The sequence below is a fragment of the Phalaenopsis equestris genome, unplaced genomic scaffold, assembly GCF_001263595.1.
Source record: "Phalaenopsis equestris unplaced genomic scaffold, ASM126359v1 Scaffold000221, whole genome shotgun sequence".
NCBI classification, from domain to species: Eukaryota; Viridiplantae; Streptophyta; class Magnoliopsida; order Asparagales; family Orchidaceae; genus Phalaenopsis; species Phalaenopsis equestris.
The window spans coordinates 156,464-171,219 of NW_018164663.1; the positions used below are offsets into that span (position 1 = coordinate 156,464).

The 14,756-nt window shown below is 34.2% G+C and overlaps 1 protein-coding gene across 1 annotated transcript; it reads right to left on the reverse strand.

The window, feature by feature from the left end:
• Positions 1-4,559: 4,559 nt before the first annotated feature.
• Positions 4,560-6,977, reverse strand: LOC110023168 (cytokinin dehydrogenase 11-like). Its single transcript, XM_020722444.1, is given in 5 exon segments — positions 4,560-5,020; positions 5,098-5,360; positions 5,493-5,765; positions 6,219-6,320; positions 6,322-6,977. Coding segments are annotated over 5 exon segments (1,539 nt in total). The 5' UTR covers positions 6,895-6,977; the 3' UTR covers positions 4,560-4,692.
• Positions 6,978-14,756: the final 7,779 nt, after the last annotated feature.

A 14,756-nucleotide genomic window follows, 5' to 3' on the forward strand; every position in this document is an offset into this window, starting at 1 on the left:
ATATTACTCAAATCCATCATATCACATCACAAATATAACCATTTTAATTTTATAATGTAAAGAAACAAATTTTATGAACAGAGATGGCATTTATACGTAAATTTAGACATTAGATATGTAAATACCTATAAATCGAGTGGTATGCATGTAAATCTTTCTAAAAGATTCCACCATCCTCTTATCTCCAAGCACGCCCAAACAAATGAACTCAAATCACGCATGTTATAAAGAACCCCACGACAACGCTTTATTCCTTTTTCTAAGCTAAAGGATAAAAGAAAAGCCAAAGAAGATTTGAAGAGCAGATGTGGTTTATTTTGCCTTGAATAAGGAGCTTCTCTACGATGGAGCTGCTTTCCATGCATGGGGAGATCTCCCTCGAATGAAGTGATACATCCCATGCACATATTAATATATCTTTATATTAAAATTTATTTGAAAATATAAAGATTTTAATAAAAAAAATTATAGAAATTCATATGAAATGTAGATATACAGTTAGTAGATAGAATATTATTATGGGCCATTTATTTAAGCACATATTCCACCTAGCTAATTACCTAAACTTTATTTTTATATTTATATTATTCAAATCTTTCATATCACATAAAAATATCACCATTTTAACTCTCAACAATTGTAACACATCTTTTTAAGCATAGGTAAGGTGTGTAAAATATTAAGTCTGTTGTCCGGATGTGCAAACGATGGTGTGGATTGCACGCCACCATGCGTCTGGGGGATCACACATCTGATTTACAAAGTGCAATATTTTCTTGGTAAGGTGAGATGCATCTTTGCAAAAATTGATTTTTATGTGTTGGATATGTAAATACATAAGAATTATACTACATTGCACATAGTAAAATTTAAAGGACAAATATTTAAAATATAACATAAAAAAATAGTGTATAATACTAGAGTGGGTTTTATTTTTCTTCTCACCTTTTAATTTTTAACTTTTATTCTACATTTTGCTCTCATTAATTGATGGCTTAGGCTAAATGTGAGTCAGATTTCATATATCATACTTTGCCTAATTTATCTTTGGTTTAAGTTAGATTAGTCTTAACAAATGCTCAATTCTTAAACTTAAATTTGGTGCTCCCTCCAACAGAAGGGCACTTGTCTTAAAAATTAAGATTTAAGATCAAAGTTGAAGTATTTTTAAAGTCCTATCTCCCCTTTAAGTTTTCAATTCTAACCATCACAACACTTACATGACATAAAAATACAATGTTGTACTATTATTTTATTGTATATCTTTTGTATCTGATGTCATATAAAATAAATAATTATTAAAAATTGTGTCAGTTTCATTTGTAAAATGTATTGAATTTTGAGAAAATCGCATTAATAGTGAAATATCCAATGTAAATAAGAGTAATGCTAGATTTCTTATATAATTTTTTTAAAGAATGATCGGAGACTACTATACGAGCCTCCAGCCACCCTCATGTGCCTAACTATTCGAGAACTGTCCTCACTACCAACAAACTGATCAGTAGAGGATTTGAAAACGTGACATGAGGGGACTTAAGACTTTCAGATAGACTGCTCTACCAACAGGCTGCGACCAACGACATAATGCTAGATTCTTATCTATAAAAATTATAAGTTATTATTTACATGAATATTAAAACAAATAATTGTTTATAAATTCGTATGAAAAATAAAATATTATTCAAATGAAACTTGGTAAGTTTCTTAAAAGAAGAGAAAAATCTTGAGATAATAGTTTATTTTCATTGGACTTCTCTTCCACTCTTAAATGTGCATGGAGGAATATTGACCAAAGATGTTACTCCTTTTAAGGAGTGTAAAAAAAAAAGGTAAAAGTGTAAAAAGCAATATCTCTAAAGTTCTTCCAGCCAATGCATGCAGGGCAGCATATCTAAAAAAGCATAAAAAATAATGCTTTATGAAGCTTCTCCCATGCACATTCTGTAACGTGATTTGTTCCACATAACGATTGCTTTAAGAGCTCTCTCTTGCTCTTGTCCTTTTATGGACCAGTGTTGAAAGTAGTGGAGGAAAAAACAATGCCCCTTAAAAGTATGAAATGACTGTAGGAGATGGTCGATAAAGTACCTTTGGAGAAATTTGCATGTTTAATAATAAAAATATATGCTTTATGGGTGGGGCTTTTTAGTTGATTGGAATCTTGCTTTTTCGGTAAGGCTGCATCTTTGCATGGAGCTATCAGGTTATGGCAGAGGTACAGCGGAAAGGTACTTGGTGCACGTGTTGAGCTGCCCCTTGGCACGCATGAAATTGATCTCTACAAGGTTGTTCTATTACTATGTTATTTTATGAAGAATTCATGCTAGTGGGGCCTTGTATAAAAAATAAAGATATTAGACATAGTAAATATGATGCTATTATCATATCCTGGAAGCAATACTCATTGGGTGGTCATGAGTTTGATATAATAAGTATTTACTTTTTTATTTAAAAAATTGTTAATAATTTATTGTACTAATTAAAAAATATTTATTTTAAATAGGTGATTTTTATTGTCCTACAAAATTATGTTATGATTCGAATAAGGTTTTAGGCCCAACACATTTGAGAGATGTACTCATAGATATCCATAGGTTTGACTGAATGACTCAATCTATTAGGAAGAGGTAGGGAGATTTGTGCACAGTAAATCTGATTTTACTTAAAAGAGAGATGATAATTTATAAAATGAACTTCTAACTATTCGAACATAGATAGCTCACTCCATATTTATAACTCAATTCCACACATCGGGTACTGAAAGAGCAGTGTTTTTATGGAAGGAAATATTGTTAAGAGAACCTACTGATAAAATGATCAACAATTGATTAGTAACATATTACAATGCATTTATATATAAGTATTTTTTTAATCCTTTTTGAATGCTAGGTCCCGTAGTGTCTAAGAATTCACATAACTCGGAAGAACCCGTGTAAGGAAGATGAAATAAGATGATGGATGCATTTTCTATGCCTGAAGTATATGTTATGTTTTTCGATCCCCATCTGACAGAGCAAAGGAGATGATCTTATTAGAAAATGAGACGTGAAAGGTTCCGTGAGAATCATAGCATAATGTCCTCGAAAAAAGCTCAGAGAGATTTCCCTCTCTACAGTTTCTCTCCCTCTTTTATACATGTACACAAAATTTTAAAATACAAGTCGTGTTTCACAAAATTTATCCATAATAATTTGATGAAAAGAGAACAATTTATGTGTCAGGCAGCTCATAAACGAGAATGGGACATATGTCAATCATTGGTGTCGGTCTTAACTTTTGCATTCTTATATGGTTACGATGATTGGCGTGAAGACGAGTTAGGCTAGTGAGTTTCATTGATCAATTAGTCTAATGAAATGAAGTAAGTTTGACGAGTCAACTCAGGAGCTAGTATAAGATAGTTGAAACATCGACAAATGTGGTTAGCGGGTCATCCTAGCAGGTTACTCCGACAAAAGTCATGTCTTCCGAACAGTTGGACTAACCCGCACCCATGAGGCCTATTGCGTGGAAATTTCGCCCATGGATGCTGGTTTTTGGTATACACAAGTATATTAATAATATAATCAAAACACTAATATTTGTCATAATACAATCATTAATAACATTATTATTTTTATGTAGGATGAGTGCATACATCTTATGTAGAGAGACATACAAAATCTAACATCTACAGAAGAATAATTTATGGGTGGATTGTTACTTAAATTTAACTTTGTGCTATAAAGCAAAGTAAAAATAGAAATGAAGAAAAGAATGATTAATAGGTTTGTTGAAAATAAGTTATAATGCACGATTGCTATATATATATCTATTGTACTGATCATGTAAAAAATTTCACTATTTCTTCCAAAAATAGTTTCTTTTCATTAAATTAGAATTAGAAGGGAATCTTTGTGGGTAGTTCGGTATCGGATTATACGGACACCACATGCAGAGACGTCCGATATCCACCGTCGATCACCGCAAATATGTATTTCGGTAGACCCCACTTTCAACTTTTTTTTTTTTTAATTTGATTGCGGTAATCGACGGTAGAGATCGAACACCGCATGCATATCTGCATGCGGTGAATAATTTCTCCTAATTTTGTTCCAATTTTCATCAAAATTTAGAGATCGGACACCGCATGCATCTCTGCATGCGGTGAATAATTTCTCTTAATTTTATTCCAATTTTCATCAAAATTCAATTTTTGAGGAGACCTGATGGTAAAAAATGACATCTATTGACTAATGAAAACCTACTGAAATAATTCGTTAGAATTTTTGGTGGGCAAGTTATAAAAAAATGTTAATAGTTTAAAACAAAATATTATTTTTAAAGGTTAAATTTTAAATTATTATAATAATTCGTTAAAGGTTTTTTTTTAATTTTTTAATATTTAATTTTTCTTTTTTGAGGAGGTGTGGTGGGCGCGGGGGCGGGGTTCATATAATTGAAGGTTTTGTCTTACTTCAAAGCAGTTTAGCTATCAAAGCAAAGCACTAAACCCAGCTTGCCATGAAACAGCCGACCCCACCCACCGCACCATCTTTCGTTCAGGCCCAATCAAATTCATGCAACTTAATCGACCCAACAAATTAATTAACAGCCACAATATATCTTAAAATATCTTAAAAGTGCAAAAGAGAAAATAAAAAAATAAATGAAAAAAGAATTACAGCTGGCATCGTCCTTCTCCACTAATCACCGGCGGTGCGGCGTCCCCTCCGGCGAAAAGATGAGCTGTCCGGGCGAGAGAATGGCGTCCGGGTCGTATCGGTCCTTCCGGTCCACGAACCGCCTCCAGCCCTTTTCCCCAAAGTGAACCGCCCACTGGCTCTGATCCCTGTAGTGTGGTAGGTAGAGCTTGTAATCATAACCGGCCGAACGACACCAGTCCACCACGGCTTGGTTCTCCGCCATCATCTCCTCGGCCGAAGGACCGGCCGGCGGAGGCAGACCGAACCGGAGCAGCGCCACCAAGTAGAAGATTTTACCGTCCGGTACCGACACCGACATTCTCTGGTCCCACCTACATTTGAAACAAGTAAATTAACCGTAGTAAATTACAAATCACGCCCGTATCAATTCAAAAATTACAGAACTTACTTGCTGCGGACCATGGGGTAGACTAGCATGGGCCCTCCGACACCACGGCGGAGGATCTTGCGGAAAACCTCCCGATCGAAGTCGACGATGTCGCATGCGGAAACGAAGATGTTGAGCCAAGGATGTGGTGTGTGCCAGCTACCATTCGCACGTGCCTCTGCCTCGGAGTGATTCACACGTGAGAGGAAGTCCACGTATGACACTTTCGCACTGAACTCCAGACCCCTGACGTATCCTAGAGGCTTCAGCATCTCAGCCGCCCGCTGCCAAGGGTTATGATCGTAATTAAATGTTAAATAGAGCCGACATTTAACTTGGCAATAATCCAAAGAATGCAGCAAGAGGCCACAGAAATATTAGATTGACGAAAATACCCCGAAAATATCAATTATTACCTGGTCAACCGAGTCATCGCCGTCGTTGTAGTGAAGTGCGAGCTCAAGACAGTATAAGAGCGGCCCGGATCCTTGCGGGACTCGGTCCGGGTCGAACGCTTGTCGGTCTGAGTCGAGCGGGACCGATCCGTACCCGTTGACTGGATGGTCGCAGTTGACAAAGGCGAATCCCTCCACGTAATCGAACGATTCAGGTCCGTATCGTTGGACGAGTGATTCTGCGTCCAGCGTGAACCGCGAAAAATCACTGTAGACAACTCGCAACCATTTCACCTGCAGAGGAAAAGGGCAATTTTTTTGCATTTAGAACCTTTAGAATTTCAATGTTCATCTCTTGCTTCTTAGAAATCGCAGTTAAAAGTTGAAGTGCAATAATCACATTTGATCGAAGTAGCGTTACTCAATTCTCAACTCCCACTACTTTTGCAATCAAATAACTCAAATTGGCGGCTGGATTTCCCAATCTATAAAATCCAGTGTTGTCTTTTAGGTCAGGACTTCAGAACATTATTAAAAATCTCAACTTGAAAGGAAAAAAAGCTAGTTTTTACTGCATCTAAAACAAATAGGTAAATCCTTTGGGTCCGAAGAATAAAATCTTGGCAAAAAGGACGGGAACGGCTGTTCATGGAATGACAGATTTTGAAAAATGGTTCTAATTTTAAACAGAGAAGAAAGTTAAGCTGGAAGTGGAATGGAGGGATGTAACCAATTCGGTCATCTTACCGTATCAGGGGCAGGCAGAAGCGGAATCCAAGCGCGCGTGATTACGCCGAACTGGCCAAGTCCGCCGAGAACAGCATAGAACAGCAGAGAACGGGTCGGCCTCCCCGGCTTCCAGCGAGCAAACTCGTCGCTCGCCGTCGCCGGTAACAACCTCGAGCCGGGCAACGTTTACAACTTGCGGGCCGTAACGAAAGGTCTGTCCGCTTACCCCGCCGTTAGAGAGCGTGCCGCCGACAGTCAGCCCCAAATAGTCCGTCCATGACGGCGGAGCCATCCCGTGCTCTGTCACGGCCCACTCCAACACCTCGGCCCACAGAGCACCTGCAGGAACCTCCGCGCAAGGTCCTATAGTACCGCTCGTTAGCTTTAAGGGCCCAGCGAGAGCCCGCATATCGAGAACGAGTCCACCGGAAGCTCCAGCCTGCCCGTGAATCGAGTGTCCGTTACCTCTTGCAGCCAAGGCCAGGCCTTTCGCGCGAGCGAAGCGGATAGCACTTGCGACTTCGTCGGCGGTTGAAGGTTGGATCACCGCAGCCGGAACGGAGGTAACCATACCTCCGAAGTCGCGCCCGTACGGTAACAGTTCGCCGATGTTAGTTTCGTCCGCGGACGTGCAGTCGTCATCTCCGGCGGCGGAGGAGAGAAGACGGGGTAGGTTTTTGAAGTAGGCAATCATATGGGAGGCGGAACGGGACGAGGTGGCTGGGTGAGGGGCGGCTGTTTAAATAGGAGGGTGGTGTTTTAATAATTGGGGCTCTGTTTTTTGAGAAATTTGATTGGTTCTGTTTTTTAATTTAAGCGTGTTTTAAAGGTTTGGATTTTTGTTAGGGGAGAAGAAGGCGTCTGTGAGTGGTTGGGTGGACCGGTCTGCCGCTACTTTTGTTTTATCCAAAATGCTAAATTTTGGGAAATTTTTGCCCAAACAAGATCGGGAAATGTTCCGAAATTTGCAAATTTTTGTTCATGCAAAATCAGTAAATGGTGGGAAACTGTACTTTCTTACTCATCGTTGGTTGCACATTCCATATCTGTCCACCATACGGGCGACTGAGCCTTTTGTTATTTTTATTTTTTTGGAGAAAATTTGCATACATAATATACTAAATTCTTATGCATATATATGCATCTAACACCAAAATTTTAATTTTTACATATATTACCAACGCATGAAAATGGGTATTCCACTCATTTATACATAGAGAAAAGTTGCATGTATATAAAATTAAAGTTTGTCTTATATTATTCGAAAATTCATTTTTGAACTTTATCACACAAATTTTAAAAAAAAGAACATAATAACACATAATAACAAAGATATTTTAAATTCATGATTTTTACATATCTAAAGTAAAGTGACGCATACCTGTATTCATGATAAAGAAATTTGATCTTGAAGAAATTTGATCTTGAAAAGATGGAGTTTCTCTCTCTAATCCCTTGAAACTTTCTGTACTTTCTGATAGGGAGAAATGTACAGAGTGTGTTCGGTAGAGAGATGACTCATTCTCAAATTCATGTGCTATTTAACCACCATCCATCAAGAGGGTTACTAACCAATATGATTTATGATAATTTAATAAATTAATTGATTTTTATTATTAAAATCAATGACATAAGTTAATAACATTTATGTATTTTAGGGATTATATGAGTTACCTTTATTATTAAAATCAATGACATAAGTTAATAACATTTATGTATTTTAGGGATTATATGAGTTACCAAAATAAATATTATAAGTTATCATAAGTTATGACATAAGTTATGAGTTAAGAAAATTAATAACTTAAGTTATCAAAAAATAAATATCATAAGTTGTCATAATTTATGACATAAGTTATGAGTTAAGAAAATTAATAACTTAAGTTATCAAAAATAAATCTCATAAGTTATTAAAAAAAATGTGAGTCATAAATAAAAATATAACATATATATATACATGCACAAGAATTGTGTAATATGTATGTAAAACTCTTTTTTTTTTCTTGTTAAATTTAGAGAATTTACTTAAAACTTTAACAAGGCCTCTAAGAAAATTACTAAAAAGTTTCTTTTCAATTATATGACTCATCTTCAACAATTTCTCATATAACTATCACTAGACCTTAACTTTTAACAAAAACAAAATTAAAACAAATTTATTTAATTATATATTTATTGCATGTCGAAAAATTCAAAGCGGTAGAGTGATATTTTATTATATTAATATTGTAAGAAGAACTCACACACATACATATAAAAGAAAAGTAGCACAAGGAGACTCCTAGATATTTTACGTGGAATAACCCAAGAAAGGGAAAAACTTACTACGCCTAGCTCAGTGAAAATAATTTACCATATAATTATAAGTACATAAGTTCACTCTTCTTCTAAGTTAGAGAAAATTGAATTTCAAAGTAAATAATCACAAATGCATAATAATAATTATGTTATAATTGTCATAATTGGACTACAACATATGTGATTCTTGACTATAATAATAATAGTTATCCACAAATGTCATAGTTAGTTGCTACGAAGACAGTAGTTAGCTACAAAGGTTGTGGTCGGTGGTTGCAATAGCAATAGTTAGTTATAGAGCATATTTAGACGTTGTCATAATAACAATTGGTCACACATGTCATAGTTGGAGGCTGCAACAATAGTAATTGACTACAAAAGTCCTAGTCGGTTGCTGCAATAGTGTATGTTGGCCACAAAGGCAGTAATTGAAAGTTGTAATAATAGTATTTGGTCACAATGACAATAATCAATGGGTGTAATAACGGTAATTGGTCACAGAGGCAGAAGCCATAATTATAAGTTGTAATAGTAGTAGTTAGCCACAACTGTAGTAGTTGGTAACTACAATAACGTCAGTTGGTCACATAGGTCATAGTTGATGACTGCAATAGTATTTGTTGGTCATAAATTCCATAATTGAAAGTTATAATAGCATTGTTTGGTCATTGAGGTAGTAGTTGTTGATTGCATTAACATCACTTGGCGATAGAGGTCGTAGTTTAAAGCTGAAATAACATTAGTTGGCAACAAAAATTGTAGTTGGTAACTACAATGGTGTTAGTTGGTCACAAAGGCTATATCTAGTGACTGGACCCCTTCTCTTAGTTGGTCACAAAGGCTATATCTAGTGACTGGACCTCTTCTCTAACTTCAAGGAGAATGCAATTACCATTTTACATGGAACACTGCACTTATACAAAAATAAAGAAAAAAATAGAAATAATCGTCATATTCTAGCTATGACAGTTGTAAGCAGTTATTGTCGATGATCGATGGTTGATGGCAACAAGTGGTGACAACCAACAGTGGTCGACAGTGATTCACAACTAAGAGGCCAGAAGTTGTCGTTGGGACTTCAATACAGGGGTTGTACTTTGCAACCACATCTGGGATAGGGATTTTGTAAATAAGGTTTTCCAGTGGTAGGAGGTCAGCAATGACAAATAGTGATGGCGAGCCGTGCACTATGAAAAACATGTGAATTGACGTTAGACATCATCAAATTTTATTTTAACACAAAATTAGTATCAAATTTATGCCAGCTTTTCATTGAGCTTTATTCACCGGTAAGAAAATGGATGCTATTAAGTAATGTCATACTTAGAATAGGCTTTGCATTGGAGTTTTTTGACACTATTAAGTAAAGTTGACTTTGTGTTGGAGTTTTCCGGCACTGTTAAGTTTCTTAATAACATAAAAAAATGCAGATGCTGATGCCCTAAAAAACCCACCAAGGTAGAACCCTCATTCATGCATTTCCTCGTCTTCCTCTAGATTTCGACCCCGCCGTCGCTCCTCCGTTTCGAGTGCTCGATCCGGCATCTCCGACCAACTTCCACGTGCTAGTTCACGACATAGGCAAACAATCCCTATTTACATCATCTAGGTTTTTTTTTTTTTTTTCGGTTGAATCTCCCTTTCATGAGATTTTCTTTTCTTTTCTACTCTATGTAAAAATTGAAATTTCAGTATTAGATATGTAATGCATATGAATTATGTGGTATTTATGTGGAATGTGAAGTTCAAGTGCTAGACATGTAATGCATTGGAATTGAGTGATTTTTATTTAAAAAGTAAAGTTTAGGTGTTAGATATATAATGCAGAGGAATTATATGGTTTTTATACGAAATCTAAAGTTTAGGTGTTAGATATGTAACATACAGGAATTGAGATATTTTTATGTGAAATATAAAAATTAGGTGTTAGATATGTAATGCATAGAAATTGTGTGGTTTTTATGTATAATTCGATGTTTAGGTGTTAGGTATGTAATGCATAGAAATTGTGTAATTTTTATGTGAAAAACTAAGTTAAGGTGTTAGGTATGCAATACATAGGAATTGTTGGAGAGATGAGAATGCTTATGTGGATGAGTGATTTTAAGCTTAGAGACAAAATAAGAAGCAATTATATCCATGAAACGGTTGGTGTCGCACCAGTGGTAGAAAAGATTAGACGGAGTCGTCTTAGATGATTTAGTCACATTAAACACGGACCATCTAATGATCCTATTAGGAGTGAAGGTTTTAGATATCTCTAGTCTAATGTTCAATGTGATGGTTATTAGTAGAATTCAAGTTGAATGATTGACGTGGAGGAATGCATTGAGTCTATTGTGTGAATATATATAAAACTAATTCTTAATAAAAAAATCCATATTTTCTTCTTTTACTACCTTAGTAGATTCTGGCATAGACATGAATTGCTTTCAATAAGCAATTGTTCCTTCTCAATGCCTAAAAAGACTTCTGCCAATGGTAATATAATGGAAATTGAGTCTGCGTTATCAAATGTTGTCATATGCAAAGATGAATATTGTACTTATACTACTTTCTTACTAGTTAAAAGTGTTTCTCAACAGATCAAGTTATTGTCAATCAAAACTGATTCATGTGGAATTATCTTTGGAAAATTTCCTACTCCTTTAAAATATCAGTTTATTACAAGCTTAAGGAAATCATTATCAATGAAATAAATCAAATTAAGCTAAAAACTCTTCATACTAGTTCTTTGAAAGGCAGGAAATTAATTCTGAAATAATTCAGGAACAAATTCAGGATGGTAAAATTCAACAACAAATAAATAAAATTTATCAAGAATTACAAAATGAAATAAGTGGAGATAGTCTTGTAGACTTATAGGAAAGAAAAACACATTGTGCTGAGATACCCTATGAAGATGGATTCAATGAAAAAGATATTCCCATAAAAAAACTAAACCATATCAGATGAATCAACATTATCTTGATCTATATAACGAAAATGAAATACACGAGTTATCAGTTATAAAAATATTACTAGAAAATCTTATTTTTCTTGGAGCTGCACAACATTCTATGTAGAAAATAATGCTGAGAAAGGGAGAGGAAAACCAAGATTAGTCATTAACTATAAACAACTAAATAAAGTACTAAAACAGATAAGATATCCCTTTCCTAATAAAAAGGATTTATTAAATTGATTAAATAATGTTATTCTCTTCTCTATGTTTGATCTTAAAAATGGATATTGACAAATTGGAATAAAAAAAAAAATTGACACAAAATGTCTTTTACTATTACATTTGGTCATTACACACTGTGATGCCGTATGGATTCAAAAATGGACATTTTGAGTTTCAAACTATATATAATGAACGAAATATTTAATATTTATTCTGCTTACATTTCTGTTTGTATTGATGATATATTAATCTTCTCTCAAACTATTTAAGAACATATTAAACACATTAATACTTTTATATGCCTTGTTAAGAAATATAGATTAGTTCTTTTAGCACCAAAAATCAAAATCTTTCAAACACAAATTAATTTTTTTAGGTTATAATATTTCAAACTCTTCTATCGTTTCAATTAATCACATTGGAGAATTTCCTCATAAATTTTTTAAAATAATAATTGATAAAAAAATAACTTTAAAGATTTCAAGGAATCTTGAATCATGTCGTTCATTTTTATTAAAATCTCACTTTAAATGTTGAACCTCTTTTTGATAGACTTAAGAAAATAATTCTCTTAATTAGTCTAACATTCATACTAACATAGTTCCCAAAAAAATAAAAGAAAAATAAAAAAAAAAACCTTGTATTGATTTAGCAAATAATTAGATGCATAAAATCTTAGTTAGGGAGGAATCTTATAACAAAAGTTAACCCCTTCTTCTAAAATGAACTTGTTAGATCCACTTTGGGTCAATGAAATTCAAATCAAACAAAATATTACACTATCAAATTAGAAAAACTTGTTAGTGTTGAATCTATTTATAAATTCCAAGCTCATTTACTTAATTCAAAATTTTTATCACGCATTGATTGTAGTGCAATCAAATCCATTATAATTATAGATGTTAAGAATCTAACTTCCAAGCAAATTTGCCACCTAACATACCCAACTATCCATTTTTTATTTTGAAATTGAATATATTAAGAGTGAAACTAACTCGCTCCCTAATTTTTTAACCCATGAATTCATGTAGGAATTTTAAGGGGTGAATCGCACCCAAAGTGAAGGGTCTCATGAACCCCTCCTCTTAATTACAACCGTGGTGACTATTTTCCTTAGCAGAGGGCAAGATGTTGTGGCAATCCTTCTCCGCACATGATCAGTCTTACACAATACTTATATGGATCTTAACAAAATCAACAAACTGAATCAACAAATGCTTTATCTTATCAAGTATAAGAGACTGCACACCCTCTTAAAATTTAACCTGAAATTTTTATTTGCACAACAGTAGTCATATCTCATATCTTAGATATCAATGATGATAATTATCATCTTACTTCTCATTGGGAAATCTTAGAGCAATATCTAGGAAATAGTTTGCTCCCTCAGGAATACTTCTATACACGAAATATACATGAAACTATACTTTTCTCCTTAAAAAGTGTCGAAAGTCAACATAGTTTTCATAATAATAATAAAAAAATCAATTGCTTGTTGTAAAGCTACCATTCATTATATTCTCAATTATAAGGAATGGGGACTAACTTTATTTCAAAACCTCGAATTTCAATATAAAAGAATTGTCTTTCAACTACTAGACTTATATTGAAGTGATGTGTAAAATTTTTTTAGTTTTTAGTCCAAGAAGAAAACATTCTTGGATGTTTGCAATGATGCTCCTGCTCCTATCTAATAATCATATATCACACTATTTTTATCTGTGAAGGGATAATTGGTGGTGCTATTACTCAAATTCATCTCACACAATTTAAGTTTAAAATTCTGACCAAGTCAAATCGTCTGCATACATTTCTAAATTTCATAGTAAATGTTAGATGGTCAATGAGAATCATATAATTTTTCTTACGATGTCAAATACCATCAATCCTTTTGCAGAATCTAGAAATTCAACATGATTCATTAAATCATAAATGTTTACTCGGAAATAATGCAGTGAAATGATGTACTGAAATTCACACTGAATAAAAAGATTTATCTATTAATAAAGTTGTTGATGCAAATAAGTCCAACTCGCCAAAAAATCATTTCAAAGAAGAAATCACTTTTAAATCTTTGTATGATCAACTTCGAAGAAAGTTATTTAATGAATCATCTTAAAAAAATTAAAGAGAATTTGCAAAAGCAACTTGCACAATTATTCTCCATTATTCAAAAAATTTTCTGATATGTTTATAAACCTCTATTATATTTAAGTTATTATTATTTTAAGGGTCCAGAATTCTATTCTTATAAGCATAGTTGAAAGTTAAAAAATCAATACTGAAAGTTGTTAAAATATGCAATTTCAGACATAAACATAAATTTTATAGATTGCCCTTCAGCATCGCCATTGTTCTGTATGCAAATTAATCATTTTGACACAAGAATAAGAGCCCGTTTGGGGCAGCTTATAAGTGCGGGGGGGGCGTTTTTGAAAACACCGCCTAATTGTTTGGTTTGTGTGTTTTTGAAAACGTTGTCGTTTTTACACTAAACGCAGGCCGCAGGTCGACCCCTGCGGCCGGCCCGAGGGCCGCGTTTCAGGATAAGCAGTTTATTCTGAAACGCACAAGCTGTCTCAAACAGACCCTAAATTAATTTGAGATGAATATGACTCATTTATGATGTATATTAAGTCAATATAAATATATATGATGAGATATTAATAATGCATTCAAATATAAAAAGGTCCGGCCAAATGGCTCTGATTATTCTGAAGGTGTGACAAAAAATCAATCCTATAAAACAATAAATGGTTAACCAACCGCAAGCACCAAATTTATAGTATTTTAAAAAAGGGGCATTTACATACATACCACCCAGTTTCTATGTATTTACATGTCTAACACCTAAACTTTATTTTTTACACATATACCATTCAAATCTTTTATATCACTTCAAAAGTATCAATGTTTTAATTTAAGAAAAAAATGAAGTACACTTTTCCATACATAGGTGGCACGAACTTAAAACTGAGTTGTATCTATAAATATACCATTGCTCGCCAGCGATCACTGCCAGTGCCAACTGCCTCCCAATGCCACTACTGACCCACGCCTCCCGGCGCCGCTTGCCGCAACTGATCACTGCC